The sequence below is a fragment of the Papio anubis genome, chromosome 19 (genome assembly GCF_008728515.1).
Source record: "Papio anubis isolate 15944 chromosome 19, Panubis1.0, whole genome shotgun sequence".
Taxonomy (NCBI): Eukaryota; Metazoa; Chordata; class Mammalia; order Primates; family Cercopithecidae; genus Papio; species Papio anubis.
The window spans coordinates 71,073,315-71,098,208 of record NC_044994.1 but is presented as its reverse complement, the minus strand read 5'-3'; the positions used below and the strand labels follow the sequence as shown (position 1 = coordinate 71,098,208).

At 39.5% G+C, this 24,894-nt stretch overlaps 1 protein-coding gene across 15 annotated transcripts in view; it reads right to left on the bottom strand.

Moving 5' to 3' along the window:
- The window catches only part of ATP9B (ATPase phospholipid transporting 9B (putative)), a 287,191-nt gene that overhangs the window by 196,207 nt on the left and 66,090 nt on the right, over positions 1–24,894 (bottom strand). For 14 of the 15 annotated variants that reach the window (XR_002518773.2, XR_002518774.2, XM_009192938.3 and 11 more), the window contains 2 exons: positions 23,333–23,391; positions 14,178–14,229 (listed from right to left, as the gene is read on the bottom strand). Coding sequence is in view for 13 of the 15 variants with exons in the window: in XM_009192938.3 (XP_009191202.2) it covers positions 14,178–14,229; positions 23,333–23,391 (111 nt within the window). In the remaining 2 variants the exon portion in view is untranslated. The remainder of the gene's footprint in view (positions 1–14,177; positions 14,230–23,332; positions 23,392–24,894) is intronic. The other variant, XM_009192946.4, reaches the window with a different exon arrangement.

The window sequence follows — 24,894 nt, the reverse complement described above, 5'->3', positions numbered from 1 at the left end:
AACGAAGACTCGATGAAGATTTTACAGGAAATGTCCAGAAACACTCCGTGGGAACGCGAGTCCAGAAACTCTGTGTGAAGACTCGTGACTTTCACACAGTCCAGCACAGGTGACACACAGCATGCTCTCACATATTTCACCAGTATTTACTGAACACCTACTATACTGAAAGCATTACTCTGGCTACCAAGTTTCCTACTGACCTTCACAGTGTTAGGTGACAGTCTAACAAGTAAAGACAGGCAAACAAATGCGAAAGAGAAAGTAAGAGGTTCTAGAAGGACCTATTAATAGTATGGGGTTGATCATACAAATAGCCCAGCCTCAGAAATCACCAAGAGAACTCACTGTTCACCATTTGGAAGACAGGGAAAGTCCCATTCCACAGACAGGTGGAAGCCCCTGAGGGACCTGTCATGGGAAAACGCCTCCACCGCACAGGAAGTAGGTGACCAACAGCCTGTATCAGGTCTTCTCAAAGTCTCAACACGGCAGGACGCTGCCTCCGCAAATATGTTGCCTCTGCAAGCATAATGCTCTTTTCTGTCAGGAACCTCAAAGGCCAAAGGTCAAGATCAGAGAGAACAGCAAGGCGGAGAGGAAGAGAGAGAAGGACAGGGAAAATGTGGCAAGGAGAAGAATGAGGCATGGGAGAGATTTAATTCAAGCACACACACTGGGGGCTTGGCTCATTTAGAAAATACCTCCCAAAGACTGTCAGGGGAGAAACAGACATAGCACTCCAAATTAAGGAAGGAGTCATGGAGTTGATTCCATACTGTACTCCACACTTGCCCACAGCTACCCCTTCTTCGAAAACTGTATGGAGTTATACATGTCTACTGGAAAGTCTCTTCTTTCTCCCCCAAAAAGGGGAAGGTTACTAAAATTCACTAAGCGTCTACTCATGAGATGCCAGGCATGGCCTATATACAATATCTGATGTCCTGTGAGACAGAAGGAAAAACTGTCCCTATTTTAGCCTCAGAGGTAAAGTACCCCAAGGTCTCCCAAGTGAGTGAAGAGTGCCACGATTAGGTCCATCTAACTCCAAACCCGTTATACAAGAACACATAGCTCAGTCCCCCACCTCAGCACTTCAACCAAGAGTTGACTTACTGAACAGCTGCAACTGCAATATACAAATGTCAAAACAAAAAACAAAAAATAAAACTACACTTGGGTTGTTTGTTGTTTCAGTCATCTGTTTATTTGTATATTCACTGGGCTGAACTACTACTAGGAAATCCATCCCCCTGCAGGATGCAGCCATGGGCCCCCTGCTCAGACTCTGCAGTCGCTGGGCTGAACTACCATGGCAAAGTCTCCTTCTATTTTTCTTGGCTTTCCGGAGGTTGCTCCTGGCTCCATGTAAACCACTTTCTGATCAAGGTGATGGCAGCAGTGGCCCCTCTGGAGTGGCGGCTGCGAAGACGCCAGCTGCAGTGAGGGAGGCGTGCCCAGGGCTGCACGCTCCACGGAGCTGGCAGGATCTCCATCCCCTTCCGAGTTGGCAGGAATGCATGTGCTCGGGGCAGTGCTGACATGACCGGCACTCTGCTGGCTCGGCCCCCTCCAGACTTTGGTCACCAACAAGCGTGGGAGAGTGGCTCCGGGCAGGCCTCCAGGCACCCCTTGGGACAAACAGCCTGGGAGCCATACATGGCATGTTGATGGTGGGAGTCAGACAAGTTCCTGGGCAAAAACGGGCAGGTCCCCTATGAAACCCCACCTTCAAGCCAGGAACAATCTGAAGCCTGGGGGCCGGGCTGCCAGTTCCCAGTGAAGTCCACTGCCGGGAGTGCAGACTTCATTGATGACCATACAGCCAATCAGATAGTGCTGTTCCCAGGCCCGCCATGGCTGTCCATGGACCAATCAGCACGCATCTCCTCCTTTCTGAATCCATAAAAAAGGCCAGTTTCAGCCAGACTCACTCAGAAATTGGGACTACCAGCTGTGGGAAGGAGCTACCCACTCCAGGTCCCCTCTACGCTGAGGGCTGCACACTCCACGGGCCAACCTGCCTGCAGAGAGAAACTACCCACTCCAGGTCCCCTCTCCGCTGGGGGATGCACACTCCACGGGACAACCTGCCTGCTGATAGGAGCTACCTACTCCGGGTCTCCTCTCCACTAAGAGCTGCAATCATCCGGACGACCTGCCTGTGGAGTAGAGCTACCCACTTAGGGTCTCCTGAGAGCTGCACTGTGGCTCAATAAAGCACCTATTTGCTTTGCTTACCCTCCTGTTGTCCATATACCTTGTTCTTCCTGGATGCAGGACAAGAACTTAGGACCAGCTGAATGGTGGGAATGAAAGAGCTGTAACACAAACAGGGCTGAAACACGCCCTGCCACTCGCCATATTGCAAGCAATGAGAAGGACAGAAGAGCTGTGGCCCTTCAGAGAGACCAGACCTAACAGCTCACTGAGCCAGGGCTGTGACATCCTCTTTGGGGCTCTGTGGTTCTTAGTGTCTCCAAGCCTCCTGGGGCCACGTTTCCTGGTGCCCGCAGTGGAAGCCGCTTACAGAGCGCCTGGTTCAGCAATAGCCTCACACACAGCCAGCACCTGGAGCTGCCTGCCCTGCCACAGTCGGTATGCCTGGCTGTGAGCAGTGGCCAGACCCCACGCTCGCTCACACACCTCTTGCCGCTCTGTTCCTGGCTCGCCCTCAGCAGGCGTGGGATCCGGGCCGGCAGCACAAACTGAACGAAGTCTGCTGGGCCAAGTAGGCAGAATGAGCCCAGCGGGCCTGAGCAAAACTCAGACAAAGGTGCCACGGGACATAGAGGTTTCTGGCTGGAAAAGTGACACCCCAAAGATCCTGTGACAAGAGGTGGTGCTCAGGCTGGCTTAGCTAGTTGGACTTCCACGCTTCATCACTGGCTGTATGTGGCTTGGAGACCTCTCACAATTCAGGGAGTTCGTGACTTTGCCTGTGTTCAGTCAGGGATGGGTGGATGGGTGGCTTGAAGGTGTTCTCCAATGACTCCTGAGACCATCACCTTGGGTGCGCAAACCATCTTCCAGACTGACACGGATGTCTGTGATGTCACGTGTAAGCTCAGCATTGTAGGACTCACCTTGGGGACAGAGGACCGTGTATCATTTGGCCAGCTCAGAGGTTGTGGGTAAGCCCCTTGGGTTGGTGAGCTCTCGCATCATGGAGGGCTGTTCATCACCCAGGGAGTCCTTCCACATTTGCCCCGAGTCCCACTGCAGCTGCTTCTGAGAGCGCCTAGCACATGCACACAGCCTCCCGGCCCCAGGATAGGTTGGATCCAGTACTCTCCAAGAAGCTGGGTTGCTGTTTCTGCCCTCTGAAATGGTGACCACCAAGCTCTCCAGTGTTCTCAACGACATCCTCAGAAATGAACTCTGCCAGGCTATTTTTCAAACAAACTCTGTAGGTAAAGCTGCAGACATCTCAGTCCTTAGGACCTGTCTCTCACCCTGAGCACTCAGAGTCCTTAGGACCTGTCTCTCACTCTGGAGCACGGCATTGGAATTGGGGACAGGACAGCAGCCAGCTCTACCAGGAGTGACACTCAGGTCATCAAGTGGACACTGGGGATGGGGTTGTAGTGTAGCCCCTCCAGCACTGTCAGCTCTGCCTTACAAGCTGCTGGGGCTGGGACTCACTGGGGTAGAATGCTCAGGAGCCCAGGTAGAGTCTAGAATCTAGTCCACTTTAGGTTACTTTATGTTAGTGCCCTAGGCCAAGCCTGTCAGGAACTGGGCTTCTGCCAAATGAGTCTGGGGAAAATAAGAGCAATGGCCAGGCCTTCCTGGGTAGGGCTGTAGCCGTAGCCTAGGAAATGCAGAAGACAGAGCCCCTGACTTTTTGGCTGCACAGGCTTAGAGTAGAGCTTCCTGCACACAGAGCTGGGGTAGAGACGAAGATAACAGGCCATGGCTCAATTTCTGCAGACTCAATCTGTTCTCACTGAGAAAGAAGGTCTCTGAAAAATATTAAAACAAGTATTCCTAAAGGTAAATAACTGAACAATTATGGTTAATTTTAGAGATTCTCTTCAATGGATGAAAAGCCCTCCATAGTTTTTCAACTAGGGACAATTTACATTTGGCAACTTATAGAGACACTGTTGGTTTTCACAACTGGAAAGGAAGTTAGGGGAATGCTACTGGCTTCTGGTAGAATGAGGACAAGAATATTCTCAACACTCAACAGTGCAGAAGACAGACCCACCCACCACAGCAAAGACATATTGGGCCCAAAGCACCAATAGTGCTAGATAGAGCTAAGAATGCCTGCTCTGGAGGCTTCCATCCCAAAGCTGGCATAACTGAGAAGGCAGAGTCAGACAGTCAGAAGCTGATCACCAGCCCTGTAACTGACTACTCAATGCCCCTGAATTTCAAGTAACTTGACTTGTTAGACCTCAGTTTTTTTTTGTTTTTTTTTTTGTTTGTTTGTTTGTTTTTTTTATCTGTATAAGACTTACCCTGAAGTTATGTTGTAAAATTTCATGGAAAATACGTGAAAGCCTGTCATGAGTGTCGTATACTGGGAACTCGTATCATGGTAGCTACTTGTTTCTCAAATTTGGAGAAATCATTAGATTATGTAAGAACAGATCTTCACATAGCTTAGTCCAGCCTACCCTTTCCACAGAACATTCTACAACTGAAATGTCCATGCAAATCCACATCCACAACACCCTCCTTTCCCCCCGACCGCCGAACCTCCTAAAAGTATTTCCGCCTGCTACTGAGTATTCTTGAGGTCTCTTACTCTACACAAGTATTAAATATTTTTTCTCTCCTAGCTGATACATTTTCAACTAATTGTAGCTTCCAGCAACTCAGTGCCTAAAAGTGCCCTATCTATGTAATCACCCCACCAATTTTATTTTTAATCCTTTTAACTACCCTGTACTATGGGAATTATCATTGTTAAAATGGAATCTGAGAAATACAGAGACATTAACCCACTTGTCTGAGGCACAAAAAGATCAAGAGCCATGAAAAGATTCTCCAGTTATCGGCGTTATCAATTAAAGTTACATCTGAGACAATGTCATCTGATTACAGGGCACAGTGGCTCACACCTGTAACCCCAACACTTTAGGAGGCCAAGACATGAGAATGGCTTGGGCCCAGAAGTGCAAGACCAGTTTGGGCAACATGGCAAAACCCCATCTCTACAAAAAACAAAAAATTAGTGGGGCATGGTGCATGGTGGCGAGCACCTGTAGTCCCAGCTACTCGGGAAACTGAGGTGGAAGGATCACTTGAGCCCAGGAGTTCGAGACTGCAGTGAGCTATGATTAAGCCACAGCACTCCAGCCTGGGTGACAGAGTGAGACTTTCTCTCTCTCTCTCTCTCTCTGTGTGTGTGTATAAAATAAAATATTAAAATATTAAAACGAGTATTCCTAAAGGTAAATAACTGAACAATTAAGGTTAATTTTAAAGATTTTAGAGACATATACTTATACACGTGTACACACACACACACACACACAAGGATATATTTAAATAAACCGTGTTATGGATCTGTCAAAAGAATTATAAAAAAATATATTGCACAAGCTCGCTGTTTTCAGCTAAGAAGCAGTACATCAAAGTTTGCAGCGCGTATTACTTCAAAGTTGCAGTATTTTTTTCTAGATTGAATTTTCCCCTTTATGTATGTGTGAATATTCTGATATAAAATATAAAAGTAACATAAAATGGACTGGATTCTAGACTCTATCTGACACATAAAGAAAAGACAAGTGAGAATCTCCGGAGTCTCATAAATTTCCCGCATTCTGTGTTTCTAAAAGTGAAATAAATGTCTAAATTTCTGTAAACTTATTAAACACTGAAAAAATAGCTGCCTTTGTTTAAAGAAAAAAGACATGCCTCATATTAAATCATATGCTATTTTTTAAACTTAGAAGAAAAATGACATGTTATTACTTTTACTCAAGTTAAGTACAGTTAAAAATACTAACCTTGCAGTAACTGATGTGATTTAAAGAGAGAAAGAAAGAACTCTAGCAAATCAGAAGTATGGCCAGCTTGACTTGTTCCACAAGAACTGCATCTAATAATTTTTTAACAGAAAGCACTCACTACAACTGACGCCAGTTAAGGCTCAGCAAAAAACATATTATTAAATTGGTCTGCTTATATCCTATTACAGACTGCTTATGAATACTTGATTTTATTTTATACAATTGACAAGAGTCGACAGGAAAGGACAGGCTTAATGACAATTAAATTAAGATCAACTCGTGTATGTGTCACACAGGAGGATGCATCAAGTGTGCTGAAGAAACTGATGGGACATCATCGGAGCACGAGTCTGTCATATCGCACAAGTCACCCTGTAATATTAGCAGACTTCCTACAACAGCTCACAAATCCAATAGCTCTGAAAGAGATGGGCCAACAAAAGAAAGATAGGCATTGACTTTGCATTTATAACACCAGATCGTCTGCCATTAAACTTAATTTTTAAATCATTTATATGATTTAACGACTCAGTCTGAAATTTTCAAGCTGGTAGCAAGATGAATAGCACTGCAGAGATCATGCGGATGAGTACAGTGTCATTTAACCACCCCCCGTCCCACTAACAAGTGACAGCTGAGGTACTATAATATGTCCCAAACACTTAAAGTATAATGTCATCACTTAGGAGACAAGTGAAAAAGATATTGGCATTTATAAGAGATTGATGAAATTAGTTCTAAAGCATTAATTTCTCTTAATACCACTAAAAGAATTGTGTGCACTCTGGAGATATTTGATCTGAATTAAGAAAGTGATGAAGCAATTGATTAATTGGAATTTAAGCCATCAGTCACCAGATCCATCAACAGCTTCATTTACATTCTAAACAATCAGCTCACAGTCCAACAGATTACTCTGTGTTAATACACAGTCAATATGATGCCATAAGCAACCTGCCATGCTGTACTGACAAGCACCCAGCTGCCAGTGTTCAAGCTGGGATACGCTGCATATATTAACACTTAGGACTTCTATCACATCTAAGACTTAAAATGTTCTTATTATAATAAACAATGTATTATCAGATTTTTTTCAAACCAAAACTAAAAAGCAATAAAATAGTATTAAAAGTGTTAGCAGATACAAAACTTCAGTACATTTGTAGTCTACTGAAAACAAGTAGGCAATAAGAAAACTTTAATTACTTAAAAATCACACAAACAGAATTTCTAAAGCTAAGAATTCTTGAAAGCAATATTATAACACAAATTTTTTATTTTTATTTTTTATTTTATTTTATTTATTTATTTTTTTTTCTGAGACGGAGTCTCGCTCTGTCACCCAGGCTGGAGTGCAGTGGCGCGATCTAGGCTCACTGCAAGCTCCGCCTCCTGGGTTCACGCCATTCTCCTGCCTCAGCCTCCCAAGTAGCTGGGACTACAGGTGCCTGCCACTGCGTCCAGCTAATTTTTTGTATTTTTGGTAGAGATGGGGTTTCACTCTGTTCGCCAGGATGGTCTCGATCTCCTGACCTCGTTATCCGCCTGTCTCGGCCTCCCAAAGTGTTGGAATTACAGGTGTGAGCCACCGCACCCGGCCCTGACTTCTTAATATCTGCATTTGAGTAACTACTATTTTAACAATTTTAATTTGACAGAAAAATAAAACTGAGGATGAAAATAGAAGCATAGGTTAAAACAAACTACGGCAGGGTCTTAACTTGAACCCATCAATAATCTTCCAGGGATATGTAAACAATAAAAAATCTAGTGTACGTGTGCACTGTATACATTTTTCTGAGGAAAGAGGTGATAATTCTTAAGATTCTCAAAGGGATCCACGACATTCAAAATATTAAATATCACTCCACTACAAAGAGTGATTCTCCCTACAACGTGGAATGTAAGACAAAATTAGAGAGAAATGTTTTAAAACATCATCAATTTGAAAGTGTTATTTATCCAAGGTTAACACAACAGAGTATCTCATTTGAGTAATGTTCTAATACTCCATTTATGTTTTTCTGTCTTACTATGGCTTAAAAATGATGCAGTGAAAAGATTTTTAAGAGGCTGAGGAAGAATTTCCAAAATTGCTATTAGTGGTTGGGCTCAGTGGTTTACACCTATAATCCCAGCACTTTGGGAAGCCGAGGCAGGTGGATCGCTTGAGGTCAGGAGTACAAGACCAGCCTGGTCAATGTGGTAAAACCCCATCTCTACTAAAAATAAAAAAATCAGCCAGGCATGGTGGCATGCCTGGAGTCCTAGCTACTCAACAGGCTGAGGCACGAGAATCGCTGGAAGCCGGGAGGCGGAGGTTGCAGTGAGCCAAGATCGCACCACTGCACTCCAGCCTGGAGCCTGAACCTCCTCCAAAAAGAGAAAAAACAAACAAAAACAAACAAACAAACAAACAACAAAAAAAACCCCATAAAATTGCTATTAGTCATATAATGTTAAGCAAGGTATTTACATTCTCCAGCCCTCAGATTCCTATTCTGAAAAGTGAACATTTCCAAACACCCTTTCAGCTTTAAAGTGCTTGACTTTGTTCATAATTTATCTTCTAACACAATCTACATAATCTTTTCCTCTAAATTACTCAAAACTGTTTTCATATTTGGAATAGTATCTTCCATATATTTCTATCATAATTGTTAAAAGGGCAATTAATACAATACCATCTCCCAAATCAAAGCATTTTCTTATTCATTACACTGGATACACATTTGTAAAACAGGACAAATTAATAAATAAGTAGGTGAAGTAAGCAGGGATGGCAGTATAAAAACCTCTGAAAATATACTTCTGTATAACTGCAATGAGAAGACTAGTGAAAATTATCAAAAGCAACTGTTTCAGAACTCTGGAAAATAACTAGACTTGAAAGAATTCCAGGAGCGTTTACTCAACAAAAACACTAAACCTAGCTAAGAGTGAGCTGTGTTAGTTAAAATCCCTGGTGCAATCACTAACAAAATAGTTTTTTAAGTACATTATAGAAGAAATGATGAGGAATGAAAACATCACGTTAGAAAATGTTTAAAACAAAAGAAGGCAGTAATGGAGCTACAAAGACACACAAAAATGTCACTAGACACACAGAAAACAAACAGCAAAATTGCAGATGTAAATTCTGCCTTATCAGTAATTACATTAAATAGAAATGGATTAAAGGCTCCAATCAACATGCAGAGACGATGGAAACTTTTGAGTGTGCCACCTACAACCCATCAGGCTCTGGTGTATAATCAGATGATATAAAGCCATGAATGAAGTTACAGTTTCCCAGGAAGAACATGTACATCACAAACGTAAATGTGCTTAGGACAGAATCCTGAGAAACACCATTTAAATTTCACAGAGAAAGGGGATGTAGGGTGAGGTCATGACGAAAAACATCTTATTCAAAAGGTCTGGCTGCAAAGCAAAGGACAGAGACAGGATGGTAGCTAGACAGCTGCGTCGTGTCACTGGGGGTTGGGGGTGGTCTTTGGTGACTGGGTAGAGACATTTTTCAATGCTACAGGAAGAAGGCAATGGAGATGTAGTTGAAAGCGGTGGAGCTGAGAGGAGGGTTGATGGCTGAGAGTGAATGAACAGGTGGTAAAGGCAGGCAGGAGAAACACTGAGAAAGCTGGAATAAGCCACCTTCAAGAACGGGCCTAGTCAACAGGAACACTGCGGAGTACACAGTGAACTCTACTGATTCACAGAGCTCCAGTCAGATGCTTGCGTGGCCTTCTCAGCTGGAGCTCTACAGCCAGGTGTGAGAGAAGAGACACTGGAGGGACTGAGGTAGGGCTGTAGGGCTGATCAGGCAGGACAAGGCAAACGGAGCTCGAGAATAATAATTAGCAAGTGTACACACCTGCTAAGATTTTAAATGGATACATTTTATTGGATGTGAATTTTCCTAAATGAAGCTGATTACGGATTGACAGAATGAATGAAAAATCATGATGCAATTACATGCTGTCTACAAGACACATACTCTGTGTTCAAAGACACAAATAGGTAGAAAGTATGACAACAGAAAAAAGGTGCAAACAGTAACCAAAAGAGAGGTGGCATGGCTGAAGACATTTTATAAAGATAAAAGGGTCAATCTGCCAAGCAAACATTAATATATTTACATCTAACAGCACAACTTCAAATACATGAATCAAAATCTGACAGAATAGAAGGAAAAACAGAGAAAGAGTGATAAACTTCAGTACTCCACTTTCAATAATGGATAGGACAACCAGACAGAAGATGAACGAAAAAAGGAGATTTGAACAAAGATGCAGACCAACTAGAACAAAAATCTATGGAACATTCCACTCAACAGGAGCAGAATGTAGATTTTCCTCAAGTGCATACAGAATATTCTCAAGGACACCCAATATGTTACGACATTTTTCACAAATGTAAATAAACTTCAAAGAATAGAAATCATATAAAGTACATTCTCCAACTACAATGGAATGAAATTAGAAATCAATAACAGAAGGAAATTTAGAAAATGTATACATATGTAGAAATTCATATTAATAAACAACGAACCAGGCCAGATAAGGTGACTCCACACCTGTAATCCCAGTGCTTTGGGAGGCTAAGGTGGGAGGATCACGTGAGGCCAGGAAGTCGAGACCAGCCTGGGCAACAGAGCAACAGACAGCCTGTCGCTACAGCAAAATTTAAAAATTACCCAGATGTGCCTGAACTGCTAGCTATCTGGGAGGCTGAGGCAGGAGAATTGCTTGAGTCCAGGGGTTCAAGGTTACAGTGATCATCATAGTGAACTATAATCATGTCACTGCACTCCAGCCTGGGTAACAAAACAAGACCCTGTTTCTACAAAAAAAATAAAAATAAAAACTAAAAATAAATAAGCAATGAATCAAGGAAAAAATCACAAGGGAAATTAGAAATTAATTTTGAGATGTATGACCAAATCTCATGAAATACAGCAAAAGCAGGACTTAGATGGAAATTTGTAGTTATAAACACCTGTACTAAAAAAGACCCTCAAGTAAATAATCTAACTTTCCACCTTAAACTACAAAAAGAAGACTAAACTGAACAGAAAACAAGCAGAAAGAAGAAAACAATAAAAACAGAAACCAATAAATGAAATAAAGAACAGAAAAACAAGTATGAAAAATCATTAAAACCAAAAGCTGGATATTTTAAAAGATCAACAAGATTGACAAACCTTTAAGCTAGAGTGACCAAGAAAAAAAGAGAAGAGTTCAAAAGAGTTACTAAAATCAGGAACAAAGGAGGGTACATGACTATCAACATGACAGAAACAAAAAGGACTGTAAGGAAATCCTAAAAACAACTGCATGGCAACAAATTAGATAACCTAGATAAAGTGGACAAATTATGAAAAAGACACAAACTACCAAAACTGACTGACTGGGTCTATAGATAATCTGAATAATCCTGTAAAGGAACTGAATTAGTAATTTTTTAAAAATCAGAGTAAAGTCCAGTCCCAGAGGGTTTCATGGGTGAATTCTATCTAACACTTAACAAAGAATTAATAATTCTTCACAAACTCTTCCAAAAAATAGAAGAAAGATCACTTCTTAACTCATTCCACTGAGGCCAGTATTACCCTGACACCAAAACAAAAATAACACAAGAAAAAGCAAAAAAAAAAGCCCAAAAACCTGTACGTCAATACATGTTTTTTTGTTTGTGTTTTGTTTTTTTTGTTTTTTAAGACAGAGTTGCACTCTCATCACCCAGGCTGGAGTGCAATAGTGCAAACTTGGCTCACTGCAACTTCTGCCTCCCAGGTTCCAGTGATTCTCCTGCCTCAGCGTCCTGAGTAGCTAGAATTACAGGCCTGTGCCACCACGACTGGCTAATTTCTGCATATATATATATATATGCCATGTTGGCCAGGCTAGTCTTGAACTCCTGACCTCAAGTGATCCACCCACCTCGGCCTCCCAAAGTGCTGGGACTACAGGTGTGAGCCAACGTGCCCAGTCCAATACATCCTTTAAAAATAGATGCAAAAAAAGCCTTAACAAAACAGTTGCAAATCAAATCCAGCAACACACAAAAGGACCCATGATCAAGGGTTATGTATTCTGGCCTCCATCTGTGGTTGAGGAGATCAGCCTTTCTGGGGACTGGAGGCCCTGCAGAGCTCTCCCACTCAGTCATCTGTGCTGTGAAACAATACACTACGAGGTGAGTTATTCACATGTGACAAACTATGACAGCAGCCTACCCACTGGACTGTAAAAGCACCTAAATGGTCTTATTACACTATTGTCAAAAAGAGCAGAAATACTTGAAAAAAGAGCATATTCTACTCCAATACTGGCAAATGATGGCTTCAAAATATAAACATTAACATTTCAAAAGCAAATAATGCCACTTGCAAAGAGAATTAGTAAGAAGGCTTCCAGAATGAAGAGCAATTAGGATGAGAAATCAGCTAAGGAAACATCAGCCAGCATAAAAGATTAACCTTGCAAATGGAACTGCTTAACGATAGGAGTTTACTCCTCTTTCATATACAGTTCATTTGGTAATGGAAGGGGAGGGGCTCTGTTCCACACATTCATTCAGGACACCAGGCTGATGGAAGCTTTGGCATCTTTAACAAGCAGTTTCCAAGACTGCCCTAGTCATGGCCATCTAACCAGCAAGGGGCAAGAGACAGCAGGAGACCGCAGGAGAGGTTAGGTGCAAGGTTAGATGTGGCATACAGACTTTTGGCTCTCCCGCTTTGGCCAGAGTTCAGTGACATGGGACCAGCTAACTGGGCAGGAACGGCAGTCTAGCCGTGTTTCCAACAGGAAAGAGAAACGGGTTGGAAAAGTAGCCAGCCAGTCCCTGCCACAGTTGGGAAAATAAAAGCTCACATGAAACAACACATAATAAAATAAACATATCAAGTGTACAGAAGTCACTTGATTATTGGGTAGAGCTGATCTCCTGTTAATGGCAGAATTCATCTCACAATGTAAATAATCATAACAACAACTGGTAGAAAGAGAAAACACTTTTCTTCTTTCTCATGACAAAAACGTCACTTCTGAAAGTATGTTGTTTATAGAGAAAAATTAAATCAACAACTCTGAAATCTAACAGTCCTTTCTACAGTTTTCACACTAGAAATAAGATATATGCTGCGTTTCTAATAAAAATAATAACACGCCTCGCTTCCTATAAAAACCACTGTTCATTTATAAAAAATGTCAGGAATGTAGGGCAGAAAGAAACTCTGGATATTACTCGATATACCTCCCTCATTTCAGAGACGACGAAAACGTGTGCCCACCTGGCAAGGTCACATAACTAGAAACGGGCCAAAGTGATTCAAACTCAGGTTTCCCGATTTCCAACAATTTTTCTATTTGGCCACACTAGGCTTCTATCCAATTACCTCTTTTCCATCTTTATATTTTTGAAAGCTCAAGTCATACAAATAGCATTTTTTTCTGCAAAGTCTGCGTCCACTCAATAGGCAAAATTATCTGTTCCCACATAGCCCCAAACATTTCTGAGTCCAGCACGTACACAATCAGGATTATCACTGTCCATGGACACACTTCCACCGAGACCGTCCACTCTGTAAAAGCTGCTCCCATTTGTATCGTAAGCAACAGTTAGTGCCTGGTACGTATTAACAGTAAGTGGTAAACAAGTATTTGCTGAACTGCTGAATAAAACTGCAAATGCAAAATAGCCATCAAATTTAAGTAACATCATCATTTAATTAGATGTCAGTATGAATTTGAATAAAAACACTCATCGGATATCTAGGTCCTGACAGGATTATTTTTAAACAAATATATTTCACAGCAAACGCCTTTTTAAATATTGACTATTAAATATAACTTAGGTGTTAATGAATTCAATATATTATTCAAAGAAAATTTTTACAGGATAATTTTTACTTTTACCTTTTAAAACGAAAATTAAACTATGAAAATACTAAATCATCGGCAATGTAACTGGAGTACATGTATTTTCTTTGTAAAGTAGCTTCATATGAAATGTGGACTCTTTTTTCAGAGGTTTCATGTGTTTATATTCAAAGTAAAATACCATTTCTACAGAATATTCCTCATTGCTGCAGCATACTAAAAATGTAAGGAAAACAGTTTTCGCTTGTATAGATATTTGTAAATTTGTTTTTGCAATAATAATATACAATTAGATAAGTTTTTTTAAACGTAAAAATACCTGCTTTTTCGGAAGTCCTAAGAAACACCATGTCCGATGGAATTCTTTGATTCTGCAAAGAGCATTATAAAAGATTAATTACCTATATGCAGGTTTATAAATTAACACAATTCCATTCCAAAGAAGAAACAGCTATGAAAACAACTAATATAATTAAAATTCTGCTGAAATAACTAACACAATTTGTATATAAAAAATTGATACTTTAATTCACATTTTAGTTGAAATGCTAAGATTTTTTTCCCATGAGTGAGTCATATACTGGTATGTAGTAGTGACTTTAAAAATGCTTCATGTCCAGTGGCTCATGCCTGTAATCCCACCACTTTGGGAGGCCGAGGCAGGCAGATCATGAAAGTCAAGAGATTGAGACCATCCTGGCTAACACGGTGAAACCATGTCTCCACCAAAAAAAAAATGCAAAAAATTAGCCGGGTGTGGTGGCGGGCGCCTGTAGTCCCAGCTACTTGGGAGGCTGAGACAGGAGAATGGCGTGAACCCGGGAGACGGAGCTTGCAGTGAGCCAAGATCATGCCACTACACTCCAGCCTGGGCGACAGAGCGAGACTCCGTCTAAAAAAAAAAGGCTTCATGTCAGCCAGGCATGGTGGCTCACGCCTGTAATCCCAGCACTTCGGAAGGCCAACACGGGAGGATCACTTGAGCCCAGGAGTTTGAGACCAGCTACGGCAACATGGCAAAACTCCACCTCTACAAAAAGTTGAAAAAGTAGCCGGTGTGGTGGCATGTCTGTGGTCTCAGCTACTAGGGAGGCTGAGGGTTGAGGATGGCTTGAGCACCAGGAAGGTCAAGGCTGCAGTGAGGCATGTTCATGCCACTGTACTTCAGCCTGGGCAGCAGAGCAAGACCCTGTCTCAAAAAAAAAAAAAGCTTTATGTCTGAAAAAAACGTTAAATATTGCCATTTCTGTGGCCTCTGTTAGTCTGTACATGTAACACAGCAGGTATCGCCTTATAAAAAATTATGTCCTCCCCATTAGATTAAATGGCCCTGGAAAGTGAGGACTGTGGTCCTCCAATGCCCGCAAAGCAGAGCACATCATACACAAAACACTTCATAGATGTGAAAGAATGAATCTATGACTGAACAAGCCAACAAGCAAAACCCCACAGATTTGAGATATTCTTTCATGACACAGAAAAACTCAAAGATATTTTATGGCATATACAAACTTTTACAAGTCACTATTCATACATTTAATCATTATCACTAATAGTTCTATCAACTGGGAAAGCTATATCGGTCTAAAGAAAAAACATATAATTATACTAAGAATACTTCACATAATCTCATGAATTATGTATGATTTTTGAGACCTAAGTAAAGACTTACCTACCCATGGTAAATAAATGGATAATTGGTAAATAAATGGATTGTCAGTCAACACGTAACATGTTAAAGCTGAACAAAGCTATGTTATTGGATACAGCTATTTCTTTCTAACACTAGGAAAAAAACTAATATTAGAATGAAACCAATAAAAGATATGTAAGACCTCTACACAAAAAACTATAAAATATTATTGAGAGAAATTAAATGTGAGGATTAACTGTACAACCTAATTAAACTAAACTAGAGTAGTTAAGAAAAGATGGGATTACACCAAGATAGACGATTATACCAATACAAAACCGTATGTTCAAAAATAGGTCCACATATATAGGGACACTATGAGAAAGATGAAACTGCCCATCAGTGAGGAAATAATTGTGTTTTCAATCAATAGCGCTGAGAAAACCCAGTATCATCAGGGGATGATGAGAGATGATACCTGACCTCGACTTCAATGTAAACACAAAAATCTACCTAGAATTACAGTTCTAAATCTGAAAGCCAAAACAATAAAATGCCTAAAAGAAAAAAAAAATAGTTCTTTCCCCACTGAATTGTCGTCATTCACTAAACATGACAAGAATATTTTCATGACTTTTTGAGAGGTAAGGATGCTTATAAAGACCATCAACAAAAATTGTCTAAAAAACTAACCTTAAATGAAAAGATTAATAGCAGACTTCATTAAATTTAAGAATTTCTGTTCAATACAGCCTGCCAGGAAAGAAGAGGAAGATATCTGCAACGCAAATATAACTAACGAAAGACTCCAAACCAGAACACACAAAAGTCCACAAACTGGTAAGAAAAGAAAGAATAACTCAGAAGAGAAATTTCGAGGGATTTTAGCAGGCTTGTCACATGACAGACACACACAAAATCATATGAAAAAGTACTGAATCTTATTAGACTTCATAGAAATATGCATTAAAACCACTTCTACTGATTTACACTCCCACACCAACAGTGTAAAAGTGTTCCTATTTCTCCACATCCTCTCCAGCATCTGTTGTTTCCTGACTTTTTAATGATTGCTGTTCTAACTGGCATGAGACGGTATCTCAATTGTGATTTTGATTTGCTTTTCTCTAATGACCAGTGATGATGATTTTTTTTTCATGTTTGTTGGCTGCATAAATGTCTTCTTTTGAGAAGTGTCTGTTCATATCCTTTGCCCACTTTTTGATGGGGTTTTTTTTTTCTTGTAAATTTGTTTAAATTCTTCGTAGATTTTGGATATTGGCCCTCTGTCAGATGCATAGATTGCAAAAATTTTCTCCTATTCTGTAGGTTGCCTGCTCACTCTGGGTCTAGGAGAGGCATCAGGAGAAATACCTAATGTAGACGATGGGTTGATGGGTGCAGCAAACCACCATGACACGTTTATACCTATGTAACAAGCCTGCACGTTCTGCACATGTACCCCAGAACTTAATTTAAAAAAACAAAAACACTTCTACGTACATATCAGAAACGCTAACTTTAAAAGGCTGAAAATGCACATGCTGGCAAACATGCCAAGGCACTGCTGATTGGAGCAGAATTTGGTACACCACTTTGCAAAACCATGTGCAGGGTCTACCACAGCAGAACTGCATAAGCCAAAACACAGCAGCTCCACTCCTAGGCACACCTGCAACAGCAATGTGTGGATGTGTGCACCAAGAAATACAGTCCAATATGACACAAAAGTATCCTTCATGTTAGGCAAAACTTACATGTAACCTAAAAACCAATCAACAGGAAAACAGATAAGAACCATACTATACAACCCCAAAATGGGTGGGTAACAGCTACACACAACATGGATGTAGCTCATAAAGAACATGGGGCCAAAAAAGCCCCTGTCCAAACACACTCCCACCTTGGTAAATTTTCTAGGCACTCTTGCCAAAAATCAATTAACCATAAATTTCAGAGTTTATTTCTGGATTCTCAGTGTAACGCTAGCTCCTGTAAATGCTGATTACTGTAAATCTGTATTAAGTTTTGAAACAGTGAAGTACAAATATTCAAAGTTTGTCCATCTTTTTCAAAATCGTTTTGGCCATTCTGGGTCCCTTCAATGTCCATATGAATTTCAGAATCACCTTGTCAATTTCTGCAAAGACATCAACTGGGATTTTGAGAGGGATTAACACTGAATCTATAGATCAATTTAGGGAACACCACCTTTTGAACAACATATACTTCTAACCATGGGCATGAAATGTCTTTACATTTACTTTGGTCTCTGTAATATGTTTCAGCAATGATCATGGCTCATTGTAGCCTTGAATTCCCAGGCCCAACTAAGTCTCCCAAGTAGCTAGGACAGCAGATATGTGCCACTGTGCCTGGCTAATTCTTTAAACTTTGGTCTATGTTGTCCAGGCTGGTCTCAAATTCCTAGCTTTATGTGATCCTCTCGCCTTGGCCTCCCGAAGTGCTGGGATTACAGTTATGAGTCATCATGCCCAGCTCTTAAAAGTATTTTTTTTTAAATTTCATATTCAGACTCTTTATGTCCTTATTCTGTCTTATCTTCTATGGAGCACTCATAAACAAACCAGATAATTTCAAACAATTATTGGACACTTTTGTTTCTTTTTCCTTCCCCTCAAGACTAGGGGCACCACAAGAGCAAGGAGCCCTGTGTTCTCCTAACACTGCATGCCACAGCGTGAACGCACAGCTGCTTCTCTGACCAGTCACCCACCTGGGATATATGGACTTTCCGGAATTGAGCTACTGTCAATAATGTAGATATAGACATTCCTGCACAGGTTTTTTGTATCAACATAATTTAACATTTCTCTGATAAAGATCCAGGAGTGCAACTGTTGGGTAGTACGATGGCTACACAGTTTTTTTAAAGAAACTATCCAGTGATTTTCCAGAATAACTGTATTGTTTGTATTTTCACAAGCAATATATAAGTGATCCGATTCTTCACATTGTTTCCAACATTTGGTACTGTCACCATTTTTTCCTTTTAGCTGTTCTGATAGATGCATACTGATACTTCATTGTGTTTTAATTTGCATTTCCTGATGACTAATGATGTTGAATTCCTGTTCATGTGTTTATTTTTATTTTTTATTTTTTTTTGACATAGAGTCTCACTCTGTCACCAGGCTGGAGTGCAGTGGCGCTATCTCGGTTCACTGCAACCTCTACCTCCCGGGTTCTAGCGATTCTCCTGCCTCAGCCTCCCAAGCAGCTGGGACTATAGGCGCCCACCACCACATCCAACTATTTTTTTGTATTTTCAGTAGAGATAGGGTTTCACCATGTTGGCGAAGATGGTCTCAATCTCTTGACCTCGTGATCCGCCCCCTTCGGCCTCCCCGAAGTGCTGGGATTACAGGCGTGAGCCACTGTGCCTGGTCCATGTGTTTATTTTCTATCTGTAAATCTTTGTCAAAATGTCTCTTGAAATCTTTTGCTCATTTTCTAATTTCAATTTTTTTTTTTTTTTTTTACTGTTAAGTTTTAGGAGTTTTTATATATTCTAGATAGAAATCTTTGTCAAATATATGGTTTACAAATATTTTCTCCATCTGTAGATTTTCATTGTATTCACATGGTTTTTCACAAGGCACACAGTTTTAATTTTAATGATATGCAATTTATCAAGTTTTCCTTTTACACATTGTCCTTGTGGTGTCAATTCTAAGAAATATTTTCCAATCCCCAGATTCTAAATATTTTTTTTTTCTAAAAGTTTTGCAGTTTCACATTTTACATTGAGTCCATGACCTTTTTTTTTAGCCTCTGGATGCCCAGTCCCATTTGAGAAGGCTACCTTTTCTCCACTTAATCATTTTCACACCTTTGTCTAATTCTGGTTTCCCTATAATGTTTTGTTAACTTTTGTTTCTATCCTTCTTCCACACTATGTTGACTAATGTAACCATGTCATACGCCTTAACATCAAGAAGGATGATTCCTCCCACTTTATTTGCCTTGTCAAAGTTGGTTTAGCTATTCTACAACCTGTGCCTTTCCAAATTAGTTTTAGAATAAGAGTATCTATGTCTTTAAAAATAAGAAGAAAAAAAAAACCCTGCTGAGATTTTTATAGGAATGGTATTAAGCATACAGAACAATTTTGGGAAAACTGAAATGCAGAATGTTACAATCGAAAACAGACGGGTCTATTTACTTATGTTTCCTTAAATTACTTTTATCAACACATTGTACATTTCAGCATAGATTTCATCTTCATAGAATGACTGTAAGAGTACTGCATTTTAAATTTCTGTGCCCACATGTTCATTGCTATTATATAAAAATGAGGTTCATATTTGTGCATCGATCTTATAACCTGACACCGTGTTGAACTCACTAGTTCCAGATTTTCTACAGATCTGTTCGGATTTTCAACATATATGTATATGTATCTATGTACATGTATACATAGTTATATCATCTGCAAATTGAGACATTTTTATTTCTTGTCTAATCTCTCTTTCATTTTCTTGCCTTACAGACTAGAAGTGCCATTGAATAAGAGTAGTAACGGCAAACATCCTTGTCTTGTCCCCAGTCTCAGAGAGGCGGCATTCAGTCCTACACCAGTAAGTATGATGTTGACTACAGGTTTTTTTTGTAGATTCTTTTTAAACAAGATATGGTTATTCCCCCTCTAATCCAACCTGCTCAAAGTTTTTATCATGAATGCGTGTTGGGTTAAGTCAAATGATGTTCCTGCAACAACTGATTGCATGATTTTTCCTTATTCTGTTGATAGGGTAAATTACATTGCTTGATTTTAGAATGCTGAACCACATTTACATACCTGGAACAACCTGTACTGGGATGTGATGTATTACTCTTCTTTATATATTGCTGATATCAATTGGGCTGTAGTTTTCTTTTATTGTACTGTTTTTTTTCTGGTGTTGAGATAAAGACATTCCTGACCTCATAAAATGAGTTGGGTAGTGTAGCATTCTCAATTATTTTCTGAAAACAACTGTGTGAAGTTGATGCTAAGTCTTCTTTAATGGTTTTAAGGAATTCTCCTGGACCTAGGTTATTTCCTTCCTAGAGCTTTAAATTACTAATTCAGTTTCTTTAGCGGTTACAGGACTATTCATACTGTCTATTTCATTTTGACTGAATTCTTATACTTTATGGTTTCAGAAGAATTTGTCCATTTCTTCTATTTATGAGCATCAAGGTGTTTGTAGTATTTCGTAACTGTCTTTTTAATGGCTGCAGGATCTATAGTGAAAGCCTCTATTTCATTACTGATACTGGTGATTTGTGACATTACTCTTTTTATTTTGATCAGTCTTGCTTGCTAGAGGTTTATCAATTTTATTAACTTATTTAGAAGAACCAGCTTTTGTATTCATTGATTTTCTATCTTGTCTTCCTAGTTTCCATTTTACTGACTTCTACTTGTATCTTTATTATTGCCTTCCTTCTGCTTGCCTTGGTTTAACTTTGCTGTCTTCTCCTAGTTTCTTGCAGTAGGGATTTAGACTACTGACCCAAGACCTCTGCTTGTTTCCACATAGGAGTTTCATGGTACAGTTAATCCCAGCACTGCCCTTACATGCATTCCACTTATTCCAGAATGCAGAATTTTCATTTTTATTCAGCTATATGTATTGTTTCCTTGAGACTTACTATCTATCCTATAAATTAATTCAAAGGGTGCTGTTTACTTTCCATGTTTTAGAGTTTTCCTGTTGCCTTTGTTACTGATTTTTAAGAATTCTACTATAGTGAGAGAACACATTCTGTGTGATTTAAATTCTTTTCATTTTGTTGAGGTTTATGGTACAGAATATGTCTTATCTTGGTGAATGTTCTATAGACACTTGAAATAAATGTGTTCTCTCCTACTGACAGGTACAGTGGTCTACGCATGCTAGACAACTCCTGCTGGTTGGTCCTATGCAAATCTTCCACATCCCTGCAGAGCGTCTGTCCACTACTTCTATCCAACGCCTGAAGGGTGGTGCTGAAGTATCCACTTGTAACTGGACTTGTCTACTTTTTTCAGCTCTGAAAGTTGTTGATTCATGAATTTTATGGATATGGTGTTTGGTGAGTACCACTTTAGGATCATTGTATCTTCCTGATGGATTAATCCTATTATTGTTATATAATATCTCTTTTTGTATGTAGTAATTTTCTTCACTCTGAAGTACATTTTCTTGGACATTAATATAGCTCCTACTACTTTTAATTTTACGTTGTATGTATTTTTCTATCCTTTTACTTTCATCCTATCTATGTCACCGTATTTGAAGAGACTTTTGTGTAAACGACATAGAGATGCATCTTGGGTTTTTGGTATGTTTTTTATCTATTCTGTGTCTTGATTGCTGTATTTAGACCATTAGAATGTACGTCTGCATTTTATTATTTATTTTCAGTTGGTTTCCTCTGATATTTGTTCCTGGGTTTCCAATTTCTCCCTTCCTGTGTGTGATCTGAGCTCTTTTTACTCACATAGTCATGGAAGTAGGCAGATGAGAGCACTTGAGAATGAACTCCCTTAACACAGACACAGGTGTCCTGCACACAGCACTCATGTGGTCGGGGACGAGGCAGATGAGAGCACTCTGAATGCACTCCCCCCACATGCAGCCTGCACCTTCAGTCACTCTCAACACCACCAGCTCCCCTACGTGAAGCCTGCACCTTCAGTCACTCTCCAAACCACCAGCAGCCCTGACGATCTCCACATCGGACCTAATGTTTTTCTTACAGCTTCTTCCTACATTGATCAAAACTTTCTTTTGTAATGCTTTTACTTCTATTCACTTTTCCCTCTTAAATTTTTTAACCATATGAATTATATCCAATAATTATGTGTAATATAACTACAGCTGGCCCTCTGTATCCACGGGTTCCACAGATGGGGATTCAACCAAGCATTGAGAGAAAATATTCAGGAAAAAAATAAAAATAAAAAATAAGAAAACAAAAATAAAAAAACACTGTATAACTATTTAGATAGCATTTCCATCGTATTAAGTACTATAAATCATCTAGAGATGATTTAAAGCAGAGGTCCCTAACCCCGGGCCTTTTAAGAATGGCACTGCACAGCAGGAGGGGAGTGGAGGGCAAAGGAGCATTACCTCCTGAGCTCCACCTCCTGTGAGATCAGAAGCAGCATTAGATTCTCACGGGAGCACGAACCCTACTGTGAACTGCGCACGAAAGGGACCTAGGCTGCACACTTCTTACGAGAATCTAACGCCTGATGATCTGAGGTGGGACAGTTTCATCCCCAAAACAAGCCCACTGAACCCTGGTCCATGGAAAAACTGTCTTCCATAAAACTGGCTCCTGGTGCTGAAAAGGTTGGGGACCACTGATTTAAAGTATACGGAGGATTTATTAATGCATAGACTATGCAATTTTACACAAGAAATTTGAGCATCAGTGGATTCTGGTATCCTTGGCAGGGTCCTGAACTACTCTCTCATGGATATTGAGGGATGATTATCTCTGTAGGAGGAAGTTCTGCAAACTGAAGCATAGTACTATAAACAGGTTCAAATACGATTCTATGACGACATAAAATAATCTTGATAATGCAACATTAAGCAGTTAACCATCTTATTTCAGAAAAAAATATGACTGCTTGCACACACTGAAATATACTTTAGCAAAACAGAATATACAAAAATCTAGATTTTTCTTCACATACAACAAATCTTACACAAGGATATTATGATTCAAAATACACGTCTCAAACAATTTCTTTCAAATTCAGAAGTTACTTGCAATCAGGCTAAACATTAATAACCAGTATATATAGGTCTAAAATATATTAAAAATTCATCAACCTTTTCCACTATGATGAGGTCTCCAACTTGTATGTCTGAACTCTTAACTTGCACTTTACCTTAAAAAAAGAAGAAGTACAGTCAACTCAAGGAAACAATAGCACACTCAAGTTCAACTTTCAATTAAAAAATAATTACTTTAGAAATAAGATGCAGAAAAATATACTTCAGAAATTTCCCTGTATTTATACTTTCAGACAGTCACTAATAATTAACTTCTCTTAGTAAACTTCCAAACACAACTTTTTATCTCCCAATAAAAACACAGAGGGAGAATTTCTTCATAGTAATTTAAAAGGGGACAACACTCAGAAGGCTATTACCATGTTTTGTCATTGTTTCAGTTCCAAGTCAAGTTAACAATGATCAGAAATATTACTAAATGATTTGAGCATAATTAAAACTCAACACAGAGATGTAAAAATCCTTAAGTTAATATCATAAATGGCATTAATTAGCACATAACTGACCAAAAAAGAAATAAAGCAAATTGTATATAAAATCAGCCTCTATTAATAGCTTTACCAACACAGGAGAGGACTGAAAAAGTTATATCTAAAGCTTTATTACTAAAAGTGATTTATCTATGTGAATAAATTATTATGTACAAAATATCTAATGTAGAATAGTCATTGATAAAGTTTCCTATATACTTAAATATCTATAAAATATCATGTATAATATGATGTAGAGTAGATGAATGTTGCATACATAATTTGAGACATACTTAGGTAACAAAATAGGCAAATTCATTCTCTCCCTTCCTCCCCTTCTCTCTGTATCTGCCTCTCTTTCTCCCCCTGGGTGTCTCCCAACCTCCTTCCCTCACTTCCTCACTCTCTCCATCTCACTCTCATAAGACTAGCAATGGCCTTGTGTGTTAATTTTTACATTTTTGAAATTACTGTCCTAACAAGGGAAAATGTTCCTTCCTTTTACATTCGGTTTATGTTGACAGCTATCAAAAACTAACATCACACTCGTTAAACTGACTTTAAAGATTTAAAGATCTTCAATAAGATCTTATTAAAAGATCTTATTTCCCAAACACCTCTTAAAGCAGCTGTATTTCAGTAGTATCACACTGTTCCTAAAGATCTGCTTTGGAGATATCAAAACTTTTATATGCATTATGTTGTATTTTTTTCTACATGCCTCAATTATATAAGCCAATAAGGGCTGAAGCTATTTTTATTTATATTATAAAATAGCAATGCTCTTTAGAATTATGTGTGAAACAAATCTTAACATAGCTTTAAAACCACTAAGTGTATGCCTACACACAACCAGAAAACAGATTCACAAAACACTGTCCACTTTAATTCCTGTGAGCACGGTCACTCAGGCTTCAGGCCTCCACCCCTGCTGCTATGCTTTTCATAGCAAAGCATCTGGCAGTAGAGACGCCCCACGGACCCAGAGCTCAGACTTCATCATCTAATTTCACTCTCCCCTACCTATCCAATTCTTTCCTTGTATTTTTCTCACATTCTCTGAAATCAACACATTTTAAAAGGAGAGAAAAAGAAACACTATAGTCATAACACATAATACAGTAAACA